This window comes from Staurois parvus, unplaced genomic scaffold (assembly GCF_062004578.1).
Source record: "Staurois parvus isolate SC_StPar_1 unplaced genomic scaffold, SC_StPar_1.0 ptg000046l, whole genome shotgun sequence".
Taxonomy (NCBI): Eukaryota; Metazoa; Chordata; class Amphibia; order Anura; family Ranidae; genus Staurois; species Staurois parvus.
In genome coordinates, this window is record NW_028317842.1 from 1,349,919 (window position 1) to 1,373,529 (window position 23,611).

At 40.3% G+C, this 23,611-nt stretch overlaps 1 protein-coding gene across 1 annotated transcript; it reads left to right on the plus strand.

Moving 5' to 3' along the window:
* The first annotated feature begins 21,959 nt into the window (after positions 1 to 21,959).
* Positions 21,960 to 22,773, plus strand: LOC149470427 (myb-related transcription factor, partner of profilin-like). The gene is made up of 2 exons (XM_089664323.1): positions 21,960 to 22,353; positions 22,437 to 22,773. The coding sequence occupies exons 1-2, from the start codon at positions 21,960 to 21,962 to the stop codon at positions 22,538 to 22,540; spliced, it is 498 nt and encodes a 165-aa protein (XP_089520449.1). The 3' UTR covers positions 22,541 to 22,773.
* Positions 22,774 to 23,611: the final 838 nt, after the last annotated feature.

The following is a 23,611-nucleotide window of genomic DNA, read 5'->3' on the forward strand; positions in this document are numbered from 1 at the left end:
AATATTGCTCATATTATGTTTTAGATCACTTGTGCTTCTGCATGATATCACATATTATATTTTGAAAGATAAGGCACTATGTTTAGTTTAATTTTTTTGAGGCATCTTGGACTGGAGTGACGAATCGGATATTTATCACAGCTAGAAGATTGGATAGTGTGGACAATTTTGGATTTTGCATTGTGGACATTTTTGATATATTGGGAAGGTGGGGTAGGATTTGAGTTTTTGGGGAAGGTTTGTAGAAAAGGTTTATGATACATACCATTCAAAGGTAGGAATGACTTATTAAGTAATGCTTAGTATTTCAAGAAGGGAAGATACACCAAAAAGGAGAGTCTACACTTGACTGATTCCTCTTCACCTCTACTGGTACATTTGGCAATTTTTTGGTGGGGCAAGGGGGTCCCAGGTTTTGAAAGGTAGATGCTCCCACTTCATTACAATTTCACCGTATTGAAATGAGCATGAAGTTCCACAACCCAGATTAACCCTGCAGGACCATTCACAAGGCACAGCAGGACATGAGAAATGGGCAATAAAGCTGCAAAGCTTCACTTCAAGTTTCCATTACTTGCTATGCTAGTGCCTGTCTTAGGGAGGCTAGTGAAGAAACAGACAGTGCTTGACACCTGTACAGGTAAGTGTCCTTCTATAAAAAGTCACCCGCAAGTCTATTAGTAGCTGTTGACTTTAAATCTTTGGTGGAAGCCTGGAGCTCCTTGTTATGACGACATCGGTAGGACATGAATGCATTTTCAATATGTTGATTGTATTAATCTATGTTATGTTGAACTATAGCACATTACATTTACATTCAGAAACAATAAAATTATAACAAGCTAAAAGGTTTTCTTTATTCACTTTTTATGTGTCACTGAATACTTTTTATTAGAGAATTTCTAAAAATCTTACTCTTTTACTTCTTTGTTAATAAAATATCAATTGTATGATCATTTTTTTTTTTTTGGTTTTGAAAGGGCATTAACTAAAATTGTTAATGAAAAAACAGACAATTGGGATCAATATATTGATTATATTTTGTTTGGACTACGCGGGAAAAAGCAGTTTTCAACTAAGTATTCTCCTTTTTATCTAATGTATGGCAGGGAAGCACGATTCCCCATCGAAGTACCTCATGAATTTAATGTAAGTCACTACAACAGTTTATTTTTACTGTGTGAATTCTAAATAAAAAAATAAACCAATTAAACAAGAAAATGGCCACATTTTTAAAAGTGTAACAAAATGGAAACTTGTAATGAAAAAAATTTAAATTAAAAAAAAGAAAACATAATCAACAGTATGTCCTAGTTAAACATAGATTAATTTTGATTATCAAAGTTGAATATTTGTCCATAATTGTGTTTTGCAATGTTGATATTTACACAGAATGTATCTGTTTATATGCTATTTTCAGGTAATATTAATGAAATCTTAACATTGACATTAACCTCCTCGGCGGTATGATTCTGATTTTTGGTGCTCAAAGCGGTACTTTTTGTGCATGGAAATATGTAGTTTTTTTATTGTAGGCCTGTCATTTTTAGGAATAATTCACTGAAATCTGTCCGAACAAGAGTCTATTAAACATCCCGGGTAGGATAAAATTTGAAACACAAAATCATAAATTATAATTTAATAAATAATCATAAAAAATAATAAATGTAATTCAATAATATAACCAAACCAAAAACACTGAAATTTGAAATACAGAGGCAAATTTGCACATCGCTGAGCAAAGTCGCAGAATCGTTTTCAGTGTCTGATGAGGAATTTCCCCACGAATCATTATCACTCAATTCTGCAAGTGGTTCTGATTTACTATCGCTGTTCTCTAGCCGGTCTAAAACCGCTTTTGACGTAAAGGGACGCTTTTTGGACGGAATGGACTTTTCTACATTTCCAGGCAGAAAGAACATTCAAAATGCAGGCAGGGCGCCGGACAAAGCAGTAGGGACAAAATATATGTGAAATGCATTGAAATAGTAATGACAGCAAAAATGAAATTTTTTAAAAATTTCAAATTTCGCCGGTTCCGGCGCCCGTACGTCCCGACGTCACAGGGACCGGAACACAGAAGCCGGATGCCGGCATCGGCCGGAGGAGATGGCCGGGGACGCTGCAGGGGACACATCGCGGGAGCGAAGGACAAGGTAAGTGCTGCAGGGACCCCCAGAGAACACCGCATGGTAAGCCCGAGTGTAGCTCGGGGGGGTTACCGCTCTTGGTCTAGAAATGTTCCCCCGAGCTACACTCAGGAATACCGCTAAGGAGGTTAAGGCACATTATAATTTAGTAGATGGTATACATTGCGGATCTGTCATAATGATGCACTTACAAAAATCTGTGCCAATCACCTGCTGGACTTTTCTGCTCCATCTTAACCCTTACCAAGAAATGTAGGATTTTGCTGCCCCGTCGTTATCCGGTCTGTGTGCATCCATACACACACACTATGTTGTGACACAACGCCTGCATTGCCTCCTTACATAATATTTTATGCAGCAGTTATCTCATCAAAACAAGAAGAGAACAAAACATTTTATCAGCACGAGTAACGCTGGATCGGTGACTGCATTCTGTTAGATGTTTTTGGATGAGTGGAAGGGGTACAGATAGACGCTTGTGTATACCTTAAAGTTATTGTAACAGTACAAGTAGTATATTAAATAATACATTGGTCATACTTACCTATTGTGTAATAGTAGTTCTCTTGGCATCAACAATTGTTTTTTCTGGGGTTCCCTACAAGGAAGCCAAGGAAAGATGGAAAAATCTCCAAAAGGCATCAAATTACAGATTAGACATTCTTATAATATGTCAACAAAAGTTAGATTTTATTTCCATCATTTACACTTTCAAAATAACAGAAAACAAAAAAATGGCGTCTGCAAAAGTTTGGGCCCCCTGCAGAGTTTATAGCATGCACTGCCCCCTTGGCCAAGCTGAGACCTGCCAGTGTCAAGGATTGTTCTCAATCATCGTCTGGGAAGACCAGGTGATGTCAATCTCAAAGGTTTTAAATGCCCAGACTCATCTGACCTTGCCCCAACAATCAGCACCATGGGTTCTTCTAAGCAGGGAATTATATATATTGTGATGAAGCGCTCAACTTATATATAGTGTGAAATACCACCTTCCAAAATTATTCTAAAATAATCAAAATACACAAATACTTAATTTTCCTCAATCTATACAAGATAACTAGTGCAAAAATCCCCATACACAAATTATAAGCCCCCTAGTGGTAAATTGTGATAATCAACTAATAACACAAACTGTGCAAAGTGATAAATATATCCAATTATATAAGGAAACAATTCAAAATCAATTCAAAAAAACTTGTGATGCCACACTGTGCAAAATAATAAAAGTGTCCAATACACAGTGGTTATAACTTCACTCCATGCTGCAATTGTGCTCTTCGTGATACTCTGATGTGACTCCCCTGGGTTTAGCCAAAATGCCCCCTCACCTTCCACATTCGACCCTTGCGGGTCACAAAGCTTTAAATATATAGTATCTCTGCCAGGTTTTTCATACTCCACCACCGACTCCATTAAGATCCTCCTCCAAGCAATGAATCCTCTCTCAGATCACTTCCCTCACAATATGGACTCAAACACAGGGCGTATATGCAAGACAAAGACAGACCTCCATAGTGCAACACTGTTTTAATGCACTTAAAAATAGAAAACGAATAGCACTCACATATCCTCCAACAGAGAAAAGCAGTTTCCCATGTGCTATGGGTATACTCAGGTGTCTGACACCTGAGTATACCCATAGCACATGGGAAACTGCTTTTCTGACACCTGAGTATACCCATAGCACATGGGAAACTGCTTTTCTGACACCTGAGTATACCCATAGCACATGGGAAACTGCTTTTCTGACACCTGAGTATACCCATAAGAAGATAGCAAAGCGTTTTCAGATGTCAATATCCTCTGTTCGGAATTTAATTAAGAAATGGCAGTCATCAGGAACAGTGGAAGTTAAAGCAAGATCTGGAAGACCAAGAAAAATATCAGACAGAACAGCTCGCAGGATTGTGAGAAAAACAATTCAAAACCCACGTTTGACTGCACGATCCCTCCAGAAAGATCTGGCAGACACTGGAGTTGTGGTCACTATTCCACTATAAAGAGATACTTGTACAAATATGGTCTTCATGGAAGAGTCATCAGAAGAAAACCTCTTCTACGTCCTCACCACAAAAATCATTGTTTGAACTTTGCAAAATGAACATATAGACAAGACTGATGCATTTTGGAAACAAGTTCTGTGGACCGATGGAGGTTAAAATTGAACTTTTTGGCCGGAATGAGCAAAGGTACGTTTGGAGAAGGAGCACAGAATTTAATGAAAAGAACCTCTGTCCAACTGTTAAGCATGGGGTTGGATCAATCATGCTTTGGGGTTGTGTTGCAGCCAGTGGCACAGGGAACATCTCACGAGTAGAAGGAAAAATGGATTCAATAAATTTCAGCAAATTTTGGATGGTAACTTGATGCCATCTGTGAAAAAGCTGAAGTTAAAGAGAGGATGGCTTCTACAAATGGATAATGATCCTAAACACACCTCGAAATCCACGGGGGATTACATCAAGAGGCGTAAACTGAAGGTTTTGCCATGGCCTTCACAATCTCCTGACCTCAACATAATTGAAAATCTATGGATAGACCTTAAAAGAGCAGTGTGTGACAGACAGCCCAGAAATCTCAAAGAACTGGAAGACTTTTGTAAGGAAGAATGGGCAAAGATACCTCAAACAGGAATTGAAAGACTCTTGGCTGGCTACAAAAAGCGTTTACAAGCTGTGATACTTGCCAAAGGGGGCAGTACAAGATATTAACTCTGCAGGGTGCCCAAACATTTGCAGATGCCATTTTTTTGTTTTCTGTTATTTTGAAAGAGTAAATGATGGAAATAAAATCTAACTTTTGTTGACATATTATAAGAATGTCTAATCTGTAATTTGATGCCTTTTGGAGATTTTTCCATCTTTCCTTGGCTTCTTTATGCACAATACAAATTTTTAGCTGGGGTGCCCAAACGTTCGATCCCCATTGTATAGATAGAGATATATGAATAAAGACAACTTGGCATGGTAGCCCAGTACACACACTCAGAATAATGTGGGAATACTTTGTACTTTACACATTCTAGGATACATTTAAATATAGTATATATTAATAATTTTATTTTTCATAGCATGAAGAATGATATTGAAGGATTGATCCTGAATGAAGCAATTCATGAGGGGATACACATAAGAAATTCCATTGATGACATTATTCAAATGAATGTGGAAAAAAAAATCAAGAGCAATCTAAGTCTTAAAAAGAAAATGGATATTAAAAAAATCATCAAAGGAGAAGAAGTATTAGTTGAAAATGTACAAAGTAAACAAAGAAAAGGCGACAAATTAAAGGCGCTGTTCTTGGGTCCCTACAAGTTTATCGACCTTTGTGGAAAACAGGCCACAATAGAAGCTGATAATGGAAAAATTATAAAAGTTCACATCAATCATGTGCGGAAATCATCAACTAATTACAGACAAGAACAAACAAGTGATGAAAACATGTCCTCAGCTGTGATTTCACAGAACATGTCCAGCTTCACACAATCAAATATTTCAGCCACGGTTGCAAATGTTGACAACACTGAAACTACAAAAACCTGTACTCTGCTCTTGAACATAACAAGTGAGACTCCATTGCTTGCCGATAAATACAAGCCTGGTAAGTAAAAGTTTTGTGAATTAAAAAATTCCACCTCAATGATTACAGCTAATTACCTATAATTATTTTACACTCTCAATTGTTATCTAAATAGTTATTTATTATTTAGTATATTAACAGCAGAGCTAATACATTTTTTTATTCCCACAGAAATTGACCTGGCTTGGCAAAACAAAACTGGACACATGAAGATCCAAAATTGGATCTTCATAAGATTTTCGATTCCGATATACAAAGATTACAGCCAGGACTTGAGCTGGAAAGCGAGGCAGTGTATACACTGCAATTAATGTAAAAATAATCAATAATTAGAACTAAATGGAAATAAGAAAAAAATTAAAATATAATTTTTGGAGCAGCATAATATAGCTGATCATCAATTAATTCTCATAACTTTGATTTGTAACATCTGAAAATGTGTTTTTATGCATACTTTATAGTGATTAACAATGGTGCATGTCAGATTATAAACGCATACCTCCATATCATGGCAAGAAGAGCAATGCAGGAAAGACAAGAAAATATTAACCACTTCCAGACCGGACACTTCCCCCCCTTCCAGTCCGGACACTTTTACCCCCTTCCTGACCAGGGCAATTTTCAGCTTTCAACGTTATCACACTTTGAATGACAATTGTGCGGTCATGCAATACTGTACCCAAATGAATTTACCATTTTTTTGAGACAGATAAAGCTTTATTTTGGTGGTATTTATTCACCGCTGGGATTTTGTTTTTTTGATATGTAAATGAAAATGTCCAAAAAGTTTGAAAAAAAGTGTTATTTATTTGCAAAATTTTATTTAAAAAAATTTCATCATAAATCGTGGCCAAAATTTATTCTGTTATCTTTTTAGTAAAAAAAAAAAAAATCCAAATTACTTTATAACCAAAAAGTATAATTTTTAAACTTTTTTTACATTTTTATTTTATTTTTTTATATTTTTTATTTTAATTTGTTTTTTTTTTTTACATACTGTCACCCTAGCAGTACACTGTCACCATGTTGACACTGTACTACTTGTGGGGGGTGATGAAGATTTTTTTTTTTTTCTCACTGATTGCCTTTACACCCATATAGGATGTAAAAGCAATCATTTCTCTCTGTGTGCATTCTTGCACTCATTGAGAAGTACTGAGTGAGCTGTGATTGGTCACAGCTTGTCACATGGTACAAGGCTGTTGTGAATAGGCTTGTACCATGTGTTCTCTGATCATTCACAGATTTCACACGTAGTAAGCAATGATGTCACAAGTGACATCTTGCTTACTACTTTGCATGTGATCACTGATTGGCCAATCACTGTACGAGGTCCCGTCCGACGATCGGCGTTTCACTGTGTCCGGAGGACACAGCAGGCACCGGATCGCGGTGCTGAGCACTCCCAGGGAGCGCGCACAAACAGGGTGCGGGGAGGCAGTTTATAAACGCCACCCGACCCTGCAGTGCCACCGTCTGGCCGTTTATATGCAACAGCCGGTCGGGAAGTGGTTAAGATAATTGACACATCTAATGACAAATATGTGGGAAGGAAAAACACTACAAACCTTTTCGGGTATTTCAATGAGAATAAAAGCTTTACAATGTTATATTTCCAAATAATTTCACACAAATCTTTCTGTTTTAATCCTTTGCAATTGATCTAATTATAGGAGAATATTATGGATTTGCAAATGCTAATTGGTTTCGTGAATGAAAGGCACCATTGGACCTTAATTGTGAGTATACCTATGAAGTGCAGGCTACTTAACCACTTGAGCGCCTGAGGATTTACCCCCCTTAATGACCACGCCTCTTTGCTACTTGGCGCTGCACTAATTCAACTGATAATTGCGCGGTCATGCAATGCTGCACCCAAACGAAATTTACGTCCTTTTTTTCACACAAATAGAGCTTTCTTTCGGTGGTATTTGATCACCTGTGCGCTTTTTATTTTTCACGCTATAAACAAAAAAAGGCCAAATATTTTGAAAAACAATATTTTTTTATTTCAGCTATAAAAAATATATAGTAAACTCAAAGTTGGTTATAAATTTAGGCCAAAATGTATTCTGCTCCATGTTTTTGGTAAAAAAAATCCCAATAAGTGTATATTGATTGCTTTGTGTGGAAGTTATAGCGTCTACAAACTATGGTATAGATACTGCAATTTACGCCATTTTTCTGCTATACAGCGCTGCGCTAGTTTAACGGACAATTGCACGGTCATGCAATATGGTACATCAATGAAATTTACATCCTTTTTTCCCACAAAATCAGCTCTCTTTTGGTGGTATTTGATTGCCTGTGCGGTTTTTATTTTTTGCGCTATAAAAAAAAAGGCTGACAATTTTGAGGAAAAACAATATTTTGGACTTTTTGCTATAAAACATGTCCAGTAAAAAATGCAAAAATCAAATTTAGTCATAAATTTCTGCCAAAATGCATTCTGCGATATGTCTTTGCTAAGAAAAAAAACCAATACGTGTAAATTAATTGGTTTCCGTGAAAGTTATAGCGTTTACAAATGGCGGGAAAGATACTGGGATTTTTAGGTTTTTTATACTAATAATGGCGGCGATCAGTGAATTATGGCAGCGACCAGCGACTTATGGCGGGACTGCGGCGGACATTCTGACATTGGGGGGTACTGACTTGGGGTCACTGACATCCCCAAAAACACTAATACAGTAATAAGTACAAAAAGAAAAACACTGACACTGTACTAATGGCACTGGGGAGGAAGGGGTTAACTTTATTTTGCAGGGAAGGGTTATAGGAATGAGGGGGAGTGTTTTACTAGGGGGCGGGGGTGTGTACTGGGCGGGACAAGGCTGATCTAGAGAGAGAGAGAGAGAGAAGAAGTGACAGAGTGACAGGGAAGTGACAGACAGCACAGCTACTGCAGCTGTGCTCTCTGTCACTGTTTACCGCCGATCGCCGGGAAACAGCCGCTAAGGACCGGCTGTGACCCAGCGACTGACATCCACAGCAGTGATTGGCGGGACAGATAGGGCGGCGGCGCGCCTCGCGCACGCCCCCTATTTGTTTACAAAACACACATTTTAAAACGTGGTTTTGCCTGCCTGTGCTGCCCTGCCGCCGTATTTATACAGTGGCAGGGCGGCAAGTGGTTAAACAGGGGCACCTATTAATGTTGGTGTGTGTGTATATATATATATAGAACATCAATGTACATCAAGGATTTTAGGTTGGGATATTGTTAACAAAGAACTGTGCATTTTATTGGTTAAATTATGGTGTTTTTGTATCATTTTAAATTACTTACAATTTTTCACATGCCAACGATTTTACACAACAAACACTTCAAAACTATAGAGCAAATAAAATGGAAATAAAAAGGTTAATGGAATTATTTGTCCCTCACAGACAGTGTATACATTTCAGTAACTGCAACACATCTCTCTATAAACACTCATCTTGGGCAGTACACGCTCCCACTTTGGTAACTCATTATAAAAAAAGATTAATGTACATTTAATACACAAATTAGAAAGGTTAGAAGGGGATGAGACATGAAGCTTGAGCAGCCGGTACACCCACACAAAAGGTTCCAAAATTCCTAAGAAAAACATTGATGGCCTTTACCACAAAATTATATATATATTTAATTTGTTTGGCTATGACAGAACCAAAAACATTTTTTATGGACAAACAAAGAGTCACAATAGACCAGGCCTTATCTTATGGTATGTTTCTTTTTTTGACATGCAAAGTCAATGATAAATATGGCTATAAACGCACAGCCTGTTAACCTCCCTGGCGGTCTGATTATTTCAGATTTTTGGTGCTGAAAGCGGTACCATTATTTTGAATGGAAATTTGACGTTTTATATTGTAGGCCTGTAATTTAGGAATAACTCACTGAAATCTGTCAGAACAAGAGTCTAGTAAACATCCCGGGTAGGATAAAACTTGAAACACGAAATCATAAATTATAATTTAATAAATAATCATAAAAAATTATAATAAAATTTAATTCAATATAAAATCACACCAAAAACACTGAAATTTTAAATATAGCGCCAAGTTCGCACATCGCTGAGCAAAGTCGCAGAATCGTTTTCAGTGTCTGATGAGGAATTTCCCCCACAAATCATTATCACTCAATTCTGCAAGTGGTTCTGATTTTTTATCGCTGTTCTCTAGCCGGTCTAAAACCGATTTTGACCTAAAGGGGCGCTTTTTGGACGCCATGGACGTTTCTCGGCTTCCAGGTAGAAAGAACAGTAAAAATGCAGGCAGGGCGCCGGACAAAGCACTCGGGACAAAATGTATGTGAAATGGTTTGATACAGTAATGTTTTACTATGTGATTTTAGTGACTTTTGTAATTTTCAAATTTCCCGCCGATTCCATCTTCTGTACATCCTGACGGAGCCCAGATGACAGATGCCGGCATACGCCGGATTACATTGCCGGGGACACTGCAGGAGGGACATTGCAGGAGCGCAGGACAAGGTAAGTGATCGAGGGATCCCGGAGCAACGCTGCAGTGTATTCCCGAGTGTAGCTCGGGGGGGTTACCGCTTGTGGTACTGAAACTTTACCCCGAGCTACACACAGGAATACCGCCAGGGGGGTTAAAGCAGCAGTGTTGATGTATTTATTTCAAATAACATAAAAATATCAATTTATATATTAAATTACTAAAGATTAAAAAAAAAAAAAATTGAATATGACTTTCAATGACAAGCCTGCATAAGGCTTTACACATTTCAATTAAATGTAAAAACCAAAATATACATCAGTATTAATATATTTAATTTTCTTTAAATGTATTTACTTTAGTTACATAAAAATAAACATTTTTGTTATACAATTTGATATTACTTAATAAATATTTAAAAAGGATTCCAGAATTCACTGTAAATAGCAAAAAGATTAGTAGTGATGAGCAAGGTAAAGTTTAGGAATTTACAGTACCGTGTGTGCTTAGTAAATCAAAAGGGAAATAAAACAAATATACATTTGCAAATAATAGATGTTATAAATTATGTAATTTTTTAACTTCTACATTCATTTGATGCAGATGATTTGAATGGCCTTTGCAGGATATGTGGAGAAGAAAACGATTTCAATGAACACACATCCACAGTCCAATGGGTATGTTTCAGAAACATAAGAATGAACCTATAATTTATGCACCCAAAAATATAAATATTTATGAGCATATCAACACTTGTGTGTTAAAGAGACAATTACGCTGTGTAATGTGATAACATTTGTCAAACCATACATTGCAGTTGAAACATGATTTTATCACTTGGTTAATACATTATACTTTTTTCATCTTTTGCTTGTTTTTACATTGTTATTATTATTATTATTATTATTATTATTAACAGGTTCCTGCCCAGCCTATAGATAGATGGCGGCCTTCAAAACCCCTTATCCCTCCAGGAGGATGATATCTGAGTACCGGCCCCGTTGACCTGGTGTGAACAATCACAACAGCTGTATACAATGGATGGCTTCCTTTCATGCCATCCATTGTATACTAGTATGTGTAGCTGTGAATGGTCACAGCGGTCACATGCACAAGCTGGGCCAATCACAGCCCAGCTATGTCATGTGATTAGCTGTGGACAAATCACAGCTAAGCACAAAAAAAAAAAGTGAATGAATCGATGTCATTCAGGTAAATACTTGCTTATAGCAAAGTAATTCTTTGCTATAAGCAAATTTTCCAAAAAAAAAAAAAAAAAATGATCACTTCACCAAAGTAGTACAATGTTACTATGGTAACATAGAACTACTTTGGTCATAGTGCAATATGAAAAAAAAGTTTTACATAAAAGAAAAAAAAAAAAAAAGGGTGAGAGGAGGGGAGAGCGAGAGGAGAAAGAAGATAGATATAGTTTTAAAAGTGTGTTTTGACATTTACAGAGACACAATGTACATATATGTAACAAAATTAATTAACTTCATCTTTAAATATATGATTTATATTGTTTCCAGCTGTCATGTGCAAGTTGTGCACTGTGGTCCCACATATCCTGCATAGGGCAACAAATTCCTGAAGAATACATATGCCCATTGTGCATTCAAAACAATAAAAATGTAAATATTGTTGGACTTTATTTAAATTTCCTAGAACTGAGATATTTGATAGATTTTGTACACATTTATATTTTGGTTTGTGTCCAAAAGGTTTGACTATGTTAATTTCTAAATTATTTTTATATAATGTACATATTAAAATTGTCATACATGCAAAATATTAAAATTGTTTTTTCTATGTTCTAAAATGTATAAATTTATTTGTATATAAAATTACATGTTCAGTTTGTGATACATGAACACTATTAACCACCTCCCGCCCGCCATATAGTACAATGACAGGCGCAAGGTGGTTCTCTTGTTCTTGGAGGATGTCACATGATCAGCTGTGTCCAATCAAAGCTCATCGCATGTAAACGGGGAAAGGCTGGTTATCAGCATGACAGCTCGAGAGGAGAGAAATGCCGACAGAGGAGAGGAAAGCAGAGCCGGTAATCAGCTTTACGCTGAGGGGACATGTGCACTGATCATGAGAGCACTGATGATCAGTGTAGCCCCAGCAGTGCCACCTGTCAGTGTCCATCATTGACTCGTGCCAATGCCTACCAGTGCACATCAAAACAGATCAGTTCCCATCTGAGCTGCCTTTCAGTGTCACCCATAAGTGCCACCTATCAGTGCAAATCAGTACCACCTGTACGTGTTGCCAGTCAGTGCCACCTATCAGTGCCATATATCAGTGCTATGTCTCAGCGCTGCCTTTCAGTGCCCATCAGTGATACCTGTCAATGCTCATCGGTGCCACCTATCAGTGCCTCCTCATCAGTGCAGCCTCATTAGCGCACATCAGTGAAGGAAAAAAAAAATCACTTTAGAAAATTGAATACCAAAAACAAAGAAATTTTTTATTTCAAATTTTTCGGTAGTTTTTGGTTTGTTTAAGAAAAAGAAAAAAAAAGTGATTAAATACTACCAAAATAAAGCTCTGTCACAACAAAAATGAGAAAAAAAAAATGTATATGGGTTCAGTGTTGCATCACTACGCAATTGTCAAAGTGTCAGCGTTGAAAGCTGGAAATTGGCCTGGGCAGGAAGGGGGTAGAAGCGCCCGGTAGGCAGGAAGGGGGTAGAAGCGCCCGGTAGGCAGGAAGGGGGTAGAAGCGCCCGGTAGGCAGGAAGGGGGTAGAAGCGCCCGGTAGGCAGGAAGGGGGTAGAAGCGCCCGGTAGGCAGGAAGGGGGTAGAAGCGTCCGGTAGGCAGGAAGGGGGTAGAAGCGTCCGGTAGGCAGGAAGGGGGTAGAAGCGTCCGGTAGGCAGGAAGGGGGTAGAAGCGTCCGGTAGGCAGGAAGGGGGTAGAAGCGTCCGGTAGGCAGGAAGGGGGTAGAAGCGTCCGGTAGGCAGGAAGGGGGTAGAAGCGCCCGGTAGGCAGGAAGGGGGTTGAAGCGCCCGGTAGGCAGGAAGGGGGTAGAAGCGCCCGGTAGGCAGGAAGGGGGTAGAAGCGCCCGGTAGGCAGGAAGGGGGTAGAAGCGCCCGGTAGGCAGGAAGGGGGTAGAAGCGTCCGGTAGGCAGGAAGGGGGTAGAAGCGTCCGGTAGGCAGGAAGGGGGTAGAAGCGTCCGGTAGGCAGGAAGGGGGTAGAAGCGTCCGGTAGGCAGGAAGGGGGTAGAAGCGCCCGGTAGGCAGGAAGGGGGTAGAAGCGCCCGGTAGGCAGGAAGGGGGTAGAAGCGCCCGGTAGGCAGGAAGGGGGTAGAAGCGCCCGGTAGGCAGAGGGTTACATTTGTTATAAAATAGATGTGTGTTGCATTGTTCCTTTTTTTTTTAATGTAACGGATAGGATTTGTATGGCTTTCAAGGTGTTGAGGAACTGCAAGTCCCATGAGGCCTTGCAAGAGTCAGAGACCTGATGGTACTTGCAGTACATCAACATCTGGAGGGCCACAGTTTGGAGAACCATGCTTTACATCAGATGAGTTTGTACAATATCAAATATATAGGACTTAAGTGATTTAAAACATATGTAAATAATATTGACTAGTAAAGAAATAATGTAAACAAATGTCACGGAGCTGGCCCTCCCCCCCATCATGTGGGCTTGCTGCCTAACACCCTCCCCACCCCTTACTCTTCTGTTCCGTCCATGCTGGAACTTCTAGTCCCTGACACAGGCAGCCATCCGCAGCCCTTCAACCCCCCTTTGCCTGCAGTCTGCCCCCCTGCTAAAGGAATCCAAACACAGGCCCTCTCCTCCCTTCCCCCTCATGCATAGGGCCCAGTGTCTGGTTACCAACAAGCCTCACAGCTCTATACTTAAGGGTGAGCAAGAAACAGATCCCCCCCACCTCCACCCTGTACCCTACCCCTGTTCCATATTGCCTTCCAGTGCACTTTACTATGTTGCTGTATACCTATGGACTAAAGGAACTGTTGACTGGGCCCCAAAAACCTCCACAATTAAAGCACGCACAATGGGTTCTGTGCAATCTGTCTGTGTGCTCTCTGGTTCTCTTGACAACAAACATCTCGCCTCTATTTCGACTTTCCAATTAACTAGTTGCCACACGTAGATAGCCAAATGATGGCTACACTGCGGCCGCCCAGTTCTGGAAGGGTGTCATATGACATCCTCCATGAACGTGCTCTCCTGCTCGCCCCCGGGGGCACGCATCCGGCGTTCTCCATGATCGTTGTGTCCTATGGACACATCAGATCACGTAAAGTAATGGTAAAAGGCCAATCACAGCGGCCTTTTACAATGTGATCTGCTGTGTCCAATGACACGCTAATCACTGCGAAATGCAATTACTGTTTCTCAGCTGTACTTTCCTCACGCTGTCAGAACATGTGGAAAGTACTGCAGATAACCGGCAAAAATCATCAAGGTAATGATCATCGGTGCCCTGATCATCAGTGCCCAGCAGTGCCAGCCACCACTTCCACCCACCTGTGAAACCCAACGGTGTCACCTACCTGTGGCCAGCAATGCCACCCACCTTTGTCACCAACCTGTGCCCATCAGTGCAGCCCAGTAGTTGTGCCACTCATTGCCCAGCAGTAGCCCCAGTCAGTGACGCCTATCCGCGCCATCTCATTAGTGCTGTCTATGAGTGCCCTTCAGTGCCGCCTATCATTGCCCATGAGTGATGCCTATCAGTGCCGCATCATCAACACACATCAGTGAAGGAGAAAAATTACCAGTTTTCAACATTTTTTAATAGAAACAAAGAAATGTTTTTGGGGCACTATTATCGATTATAGCGCAAAAAGTTTAACACACAGTGGAGAGTACAGACCACGAAAAAAAAGTTGTATTTGTGATAAAAAAAATGATAAAACGTAAGATGGGTACAGTGTTGCATGACTGCAATTGTAATTGAAAGTGCGACAGCACAGAAAGCTGAAAATTGTCGGGGGCAGGAAGGAGGTAGAAGTGCCCGGTAGGCAGGAAGGGGGTAGAAGTGCCCGGTAGGCAGGAAGGGGGTAGAAGTGCCCGGTAGGCAGGAAGGGGGTAGAAGTGCCCGGTAGGCGAGGGGTTAATGGAATTAGGTATCCATTCGATGTATCCTCTGATAATCATAGAGGCCATGAAATAACGTATCACTTTAATTCATGATACTGCAGAATGTGAATGTGTAGCCACTGAAATATCGGGGTGCCAATTGTGACCCCTAAATTGCTGTAACACGACCTACCACCCACAGACATCCACAACAAAACTACCACAAACAATTGACAGACTTCCACCCCTTCTGCCATAAACAGCACCCCTACCAAAGTAACACCATCAACTGACAGAACTGCAACTGCACTGATATCCGTGTACCCATGTGAATGGCGTAGTGTGCAAAGGGTTATATATTGTGTATTAAGGGCCACCCTCATGTCACTGTCCTACCCATGTCACTACACCCCCCCACATGTTACCGTCCTCCCCATGTCACTTCCACCCCACATGTCATGGCCCCCTCCAATATCACTGCCCCCCCCCCCACGTCACTGTCCTCCCCATGTCTCTTCCCCACACCTGTAGCAGCAAGATCAGTCCCCCATGAAGATGTGCCCCCTTGTCATTTCCCCCCCCCCAGATCAGTCCCCCGTGAAGATGTGCCCCCCTTGTCATTATTCCCCAGCAAAAATCAGTCCGCCGTGAAGATGTGCCCCCCTTGTCATTATCCCCCAGCAAGATCAGTCCCCCGTGAAGATCTGCCCCCCATTGATGCAAGCAACCCCTCCACCCCCCCCCCCCCAAGCAGCAACCTCATGTGCAGATCTGCACCCCCCCTTGACGCAAACTCCCCCATAGCAGCAAGCTCAGTCCCCTGTGAAGATCTGCCCCCCTTGTCATTACCACCCCCCCAAGATCAGTCCCCCATGAAGATGTGCCCCCCTTGTCATTCCCCAGCAAAATCAGTCTGTCGTGTAGATGTGCCCCCCTTGTCATTATCCCCCAGCAAGATCAGTCCGCCGTGAAGATATGCCCCCCTTGTCATTACAGCCCAGCAAGATCAGTCTCCCGTGAAGATCTGCCTCCCATTGACGCAAGCAACCCCTCCCCCCCCAAGCAGCAACCTCAAGGGGGCAGATCTTCACGGGGGACTGATCTTGCTGGGGGGGAATTACAAGGGGGGGCAGATCTTCACGGGGGATTGCTCTGCCCCCCCTTGACGCAAACCCCCCCCCCCCCCCAGCAGCAAGCTCAGTCCCACGTGAACTTCTGCCTCCCTTGAGGCAAATCCCCACCCCTATGTTACTGGCCCCCACGTGTAACTGCACCACCAAAACATGTTATGGCCCCCCATGTCACTGATCCCCCCACATGTGACTGTACTCGCCATGTCACAACCCCACGCAGCTTGGTGACATCTTGCGGTAGGATCGTCAGCGGCAGTGATCCGAGGGATGTGATTCAGCCATTCGTGTAATTGCAATCCAGAATAAAAGCGGTTAACAGTGTAAGAGCGAGATCGCCAATTGGCTGCTTATGCCTGAAACTGGCACATGCGCAGTTGTGTGGAGGGGGGCAGATCTGCACAGGGGACAGATCTTGCTGCAACAGCGGGATGTTTACTAGACTCTTGTTCAGACAGATTTCACTGAGTTATTCCTAAAAATTACAGGTCTACAATATAAAACGCCAAATTTCCATGCAAAATAATGGTACCGCTTTCAGCACCAAAAATCTGAAATAATCATACCGCCAGGGAGGTTAACTGGTTTTCTACCCCCACCATTTTATTGAGCTTAGACGCCCAAAAAGCTTTTGACCGCCTCAGCTGGCCTTATATGTTTATGGTCTTGGAGACGTTTGGCTTCGTGGTCCTTTTGTGGCAGCTTTAAAAGCTCTCTACACTTATCCTTCCTCACAGGTCAGACTGGCCTCTTTTCTCTCACCCCCTTTCCAGATGTTGAATGGTACACGACAGGGATGTCCACTCTCCCATCTATTGTTTATCCTCTGCTTGGAACCGTTGGCTATTGCAATCCGGTCTCAACCCAACATACAAGGGATATCTCATGGCCGTGAGTACAAACTCCCAAATTTACAGATAATATCCTCACACTCTCAAATCCCCAGATCTCTCTCCCAGTATTGCATAAAATTTTACGTCAGTTCGGGACCCTCTCGGGTTACAAGGCTAATACCTCCAAAACTGAAGCACTCCCACCAGCTGTCCTCTCGTCCCTCCAAGACACCTTCCCTTATCGATGGTGCACTCAGTCTCTAAAATATTTGGGTATTAGCCTCACTTCTTCCTACAGTTCTATATATGATGCCAATTCCCCCCCCCCCCCCATTTATAGCTCTCTAGCTCCTTGAAATTCTGGGATACCCTACCCATTTCCTTCCTGGGATGCATCAACGTCATAAAAATGACTGTACTGCCCAAACTCCTGTATCTATTTGTGACTCTTCCCGTTCCTGTTCCTATATCCAAACTACACTCCCTCCAGATGTCTTCTACATCTCATTTGGCATAATAAGCGGCATAGAATTGCAGGTAGTGTACTACTTTCTCTGTGTTCTAGGGGAGGGCTAGGGGCACCGGATAACGTGACCTATTACTATGCTACTCACCTCCACTTCCTTACATCATGGTCCACCCACTACCATCCCAACCTGTGGACTGAGATCGAGTCCTTAAAATTGACTCCGACCCTTCCTTGTTCTCTGGTCGACCTCGGCAGTGGACCTTACCCCTATCCGTCATTTCTTTCTTGGCCCCATGCAATGCTCCATGAGTATCTGGCAGAAATGTAAGACCAGGTTTGCATTGACCTCAGATTGCTCCCCACTGACTAATGTCCTTTTTAACCCCAACCTTCCAGATAGTTTGGCCATGCCCTGGGTGCTCCCTTGGGTCACATCCAATCGCTTCCAACTTAGTACATCCTGTGACTTGGAAGCTGCAACCATTCTCATACCGCCAGAAAAAAAGATCTACCTTCCCCACATTTTTCTATCTCCAGATGCAACTCTTTTTTTGGCCAATCAGTGATCACATGATAAGTAATAAGCAAGATCTTACTTCTCGACATCATTGCTTACTACATGTGAAATCTGTGAATGATCAGAGGTCACATGGTACAGGGCTATTCACAACAGCCTTGTACCATGTGACAAGCTGTGACCAAATCACAGCTCACACAGTATTTCTCAATGGCTGCAGAAATGCTGCCAGAGAGAAGAATAAATTATTGCTTTTACACAAAGGCTGTAAAAGCAATCAGTGTAAAGAAAAAAAAAATTATTACTCCCCACAAGTAGTACAGTGTCACTATGGTGACACTGTACTGCTAGGGTGACAATATGTTTAAAAAAAAAAAAATAGAAAAATGTTTTAAAAATTATAAAACTTTTGGTTATAAAACTAATTTGTGTTATTTTTTTCACTAAAAAGATAGCTGAATACATTTTGGCCAAGATTTATGAAGAAAGATTTGCAACAATTTATAAGAAACACTTTTTTCAAAATTTTTGGACTTTCATTTATATAGCAAAAAAATATAAAAAATCCCAATGGTTAATAAATACCACCAAAATAAAGTTTTATCTGTGTCAAAAATGCTAAAAAATATATGGGTACAGTGTTGCATGACAGCGCAATTGTCATTCAAAGTGCGACAGCGCTGAAAGCTGGAAATAGGACTGGGCAGGAAGGGGGTGAACGTGTCCGGACTTGAAGTGTTTAACTACAATATGTCTAAACTTCTGCAGCCAGAATCCTCACTAGGTCGGGTACAAGTGACCATATTACCCCGATCCTGGAGTCCTTGCACTGGCTACCCATCAGGTTTCACAGACTAAGATCTGCTTGATCACCTATAAGGCTCATCATGGCTTGGCACCCCATTATCTGTGATTTTATATATTGACTCCCCCCTTGTAACCTCCTCTCCTCAAATTCTGTTCTTATCCCCTACTCACCTACACTAGATGGGAGACAGAGCCTTCTCCTGCTATGCTTCAAAACTCTGGAATTCACTTCCAAAAGAACATCAGAGAGTCTTCTTCTCTAAACTCATTCAAATCAAATCAAATAAAAAAAAAAAAAAAAACAAACTTTTCTTCAGACAAGCTTTCATGTAATTGTCCCTCTTTCCTTTGTCTTATCCCGAGTATTTCTTGTGTTTTCTTTGTAAAGTGCTTACCTTTAAAGCCTTCATATAAAATAAACGTATTAGCAGTTGAACTCCAACAAAAACAAAATCACCAGAGATGTAATATTACACAGATGGAACCCAGGACTTCCTATGGAGTGTGAGGGATGGACAGGTATCTCGTCGTAGTGATTAGTTACACATACAGAGAGCATTGTGCCAGAAATATCTACAGCATGCTACTCCTAGAACTCACTTCATTGGGAGCCATTTGTTCCATCTGTGTAGAATGGTTGAGCTACGACCAATCACTGATTACACTGTTCAACAAATTTTTATTTTTTGACAGTTTTGGAAACAAAAGGATCCATTTCTTAATGAATTTCACATTCTGAGTTCAAATATAACAATGAAATTTGTCAATTGGCTCTAGTTTTTCTGTAAACGGAAAGTTTTCTACTATAGGCGTAATGACTACATAATGCACAATAATTATATAGATAGATGTCTTTCCACAATATATATAGCAAGTGATATTGACTACATAACAAAGCCTAAATGGCATAATATATTGCATAGGATTACCAAGAAAAATTATAGCCATAAGCTAAGTTGAATCATTTTAATACTTAGGATTCTCACTAGTTTTGTCTTCAGTTTGTGTCGGTTTTGCTTCTCTTGGCTTTTCTCTTGTATTCGAGGAAAGGGCTATCTCTTACAACTGTCCAGCAATAGTCAGCAAGCATTGATGGGCTCCATTTACCTTGATATCTTCTTTCCATAGCTGCAATGTCTTGATGGAAGCGCTTTCCGTGTTCATCACTCACTGCTCCACAGTTTGGTGGGAAAAAATCCAGATGCGAATGTAGAAAATGAATTTTTAGAGACATGTTGCAACCCAGATTTCTGTAAGTCTGGATGAGTTTTTCTACCACTTTCTTGTAGTCTGGTGTTTTTTTCCATTCAACCATTGCTCCAGTGCCGTCCCACAAGAATTGCAGCATATATGTGGTGCCCAGCTCTTGTCCTGGTCTCCTATCTTGCAGCCAAAATACAAGTTGTAGGCTTTCTTAATCATTCCTGTTATCCTCCTTTTTTGTGAGATAAAAGTTATTTCACCGCAGATATAGCAGAAATTATCTGCTTTATTCACACAAGTTCGAGGCATTACTGAGTAGCCTATATAAGCATAAAACGAAATGTAAAGACGCTGTCCAACTACAATCAGCTACAGATACTGCAGCTTTTATGCAGTGAAGTGATGCAATTAAAGGCTAATATTGCATCATCTCAGTATACATGCAATTTTCTATTGGTCACCAGTATCAATTGCGCAATATGCAGCTGAAGTTGCATCATAATTTTGAATGGCTTACGTCATTAGATGGGTGAATATATCATGGAAAATAGAGCCAATCAACATTTTTTAGGGTCATTTTCGTTTTCAGCACCCCAAAATTATGTAAGATTAGCTAATTTTATGCCCAAAAACTTTTTACCTGTTGAACAGTGTTATCGGTGAAATATTAACTGAACAAATCAGGAGAGAAGACTTCTCCAAATTTTCACCATTTAAAAAAAAAAAAAAAGTACAACTGAGTGTCAGGAGAACTGTGTGGATGAGCGGAGCTCCATTTGTCAGCCCACCGCTTGTACATTATATTAGTGTCCACCACAAGAGTCTGCAAAGCATTTGTGAAGCTTTCAGTGAGCTTTGAGCATATTCCTCCAACACTTGAGAGTAACTTCAGTTCCAGGGTCCAATTACACCCAGACGTCTCAACATTTCTTAGGAAGCCAATTGATATAATACCCACTATGGTGTCCGTTTATGAATTATTGGTTATTTACCGCTGAATACATCTCCATCATTCTCGGAGAATAATGTTCTCCAACGATTGCTGGTTATGAAGCTATGTAGATTGCTTCTGTTCTGGAGAACAGGAGTGATCTACAAACTCTCAGAACGCTTCTAATTCTCTGAGGGAAAGGGTGTAGCCTCGTGACAAATCAAGTGGTTACAGTTTTGTGAATCAGAAAAAGAAAGTAAAGCACCAAGCACTACACACAATACACTTCATTATAATAAAACATAAGTCCACCTACAATTATTACACCACCCTTTAATTTTAAAACCTAACTTTTAATACATTTTGAAACAATAATTAGATATGTGGTTTTAATCTTATGATCGGTGTATAGTGAGATGGTTGATCCTGCATCTGTCAACCACCTATACACCATTCATAAAATTTAAAATCTACTGCAAACATACATTGTAAAATTCAAATACATTTTTAAAAAATAATATTATTGAATACTAAAAAAAAATAAAAATAGTAAAATGAGATTCCCCTCTGTAATATAATGGAACTGTCTGTAAGTTCGAACCATACCTTATGGGGGGTGTTAAAAAAACAAAATTAAATCTAAATATAGTAAACCTTTGTTAAAATTTACAATAAAATTACATCGTAACATTATTAAATAAATATAAATATGATCTCAATCAAACCCACCCAATACCAGAAACATGGTACACTCCTTAAAAACTTTATTGGAAAAATTTTTTTTAACATTTGTGGGTAGTGGAGAGTATAGAGAGTATGGATAACATGGAGAGTGCTAAAAAAAAAAGAAGAATGGGCAGGTTCAGCTATGCGCAAAACTGCATTCTCGTAGCAAGGGTTGTGAGCCACTGGGACAGATTTGGACCCCGCTCCAGAACCTTGTCACGTTCCAAAAAAGAAGAGATATGGAATTCTATTGTACAGGAGGTCAATGCTGCTGGGGACATAGGCCGCAGCATTGATACATGCAAGCGTCGTTTGAACGACATCAAAGCTCAAGTTAAGAAGAAACTTGCCTTCATAGCACGACATCAGCGTGGTACAGGTGGAGGACCTCCAGCCAATGTTACATTTAGAAGTTATGAAGAAGAATTGAAATGTTGCCTTGGGCCTGACATCATTAGCGGAGTACCAGGAGAACATGATTCAGATGCTAACAGTAAGTGATTTTCTGCTTTATTTTAATTAAATATACATTTTTTATTTTCTTTTAAAAGTTATAATTCTTTTTTTGATTCACAGTGTTAAGAGGACAACCTGATGAGGAAACCGAGGGCGAGAATGTGTTGGCCAGTGTAAATGAAGGCAGTGAGACAATGCTCCTGTTTGATGATGAAGGTAGGTAATTATTTTGAATAATTTTTTTAATCACTTTCCGACCAGCCACTGTAATAAAACAGCGACAGGGTGGCAAAGCTGTGCAAAATCACGTTATAAAACGTTAGTTTGCAAAACAAGTCGGTGGCGCGCAAACACCCTACCCGCGCTGCGGGTGTCAATCACTGGGTCCCAGCCAGTCATTACCCGCCGAGTCCCCTCCCACTAGTAAACCACTCCCCTCACACAGTTAACCCTATGATTGCCTTAAAAAGTTAACCCCTTCCTCCGCAGTGCTGTTAGTACAGTGTCAGTGTTTTTTTTGCACTGGACACTGTATTGGTGTCATTGGGGATGTCAGTGAACACAAGTCAGTTCACCCACAGTGTCAGAATGTCCACCGCATTCCCGCCATAAGTCGCTGATTGCCTCCATAAGTTGCTGATCAACGCCATAATTCGCTGATCACCGCCATTATTAGTATAAAAAAAAAAAAAAAATTAAAAATCCCTGTATCAATACCACCATTTGTTTATGTCTACGTTTATGTAAGTGTATGTCAGCGCTGATTTTTAAATGCAATTGCCGTCGTTTTTTTTTTCTTTAGTATAGTTCACATTAGCTGTCAGTTTCCCAGAGCTAAAAGATACTTTGTAAATTCTAAGAAATTTAACGGATACATTGTATCTTTTAAAAAAACTGAAAGGAAACATTGTATCTTTTAACTTGGGGAAATAAACTAAAAATATACTTTTTGCTGGAGGCGGAAAGTAACTGCTGATTTTATGAACTACTGTATAGTGAAGGGGGAAAAAAAGGTAATTACATTTAAAAACTGGCCCCTGACAGCTGAGTGAATTACCTTCAATAAAAAATGTTTTATATTAACTCATGGTTGTCACTACAAAAATACTGCATGAGTTAATAAAATAAATCATGCGGTATTTTAGTAGCGTTTACTGTTTTTCTGACCTTCTGAACAGGTGAATTGGTTTTCAATGCATTCCTAGGGGAAACAGTGTTTCGGTTTATGAATTTTTTGCTATATGAAATGTCCTGCAGAACGAATTAAATTCATAAACCGAGGTACTGGTACATCC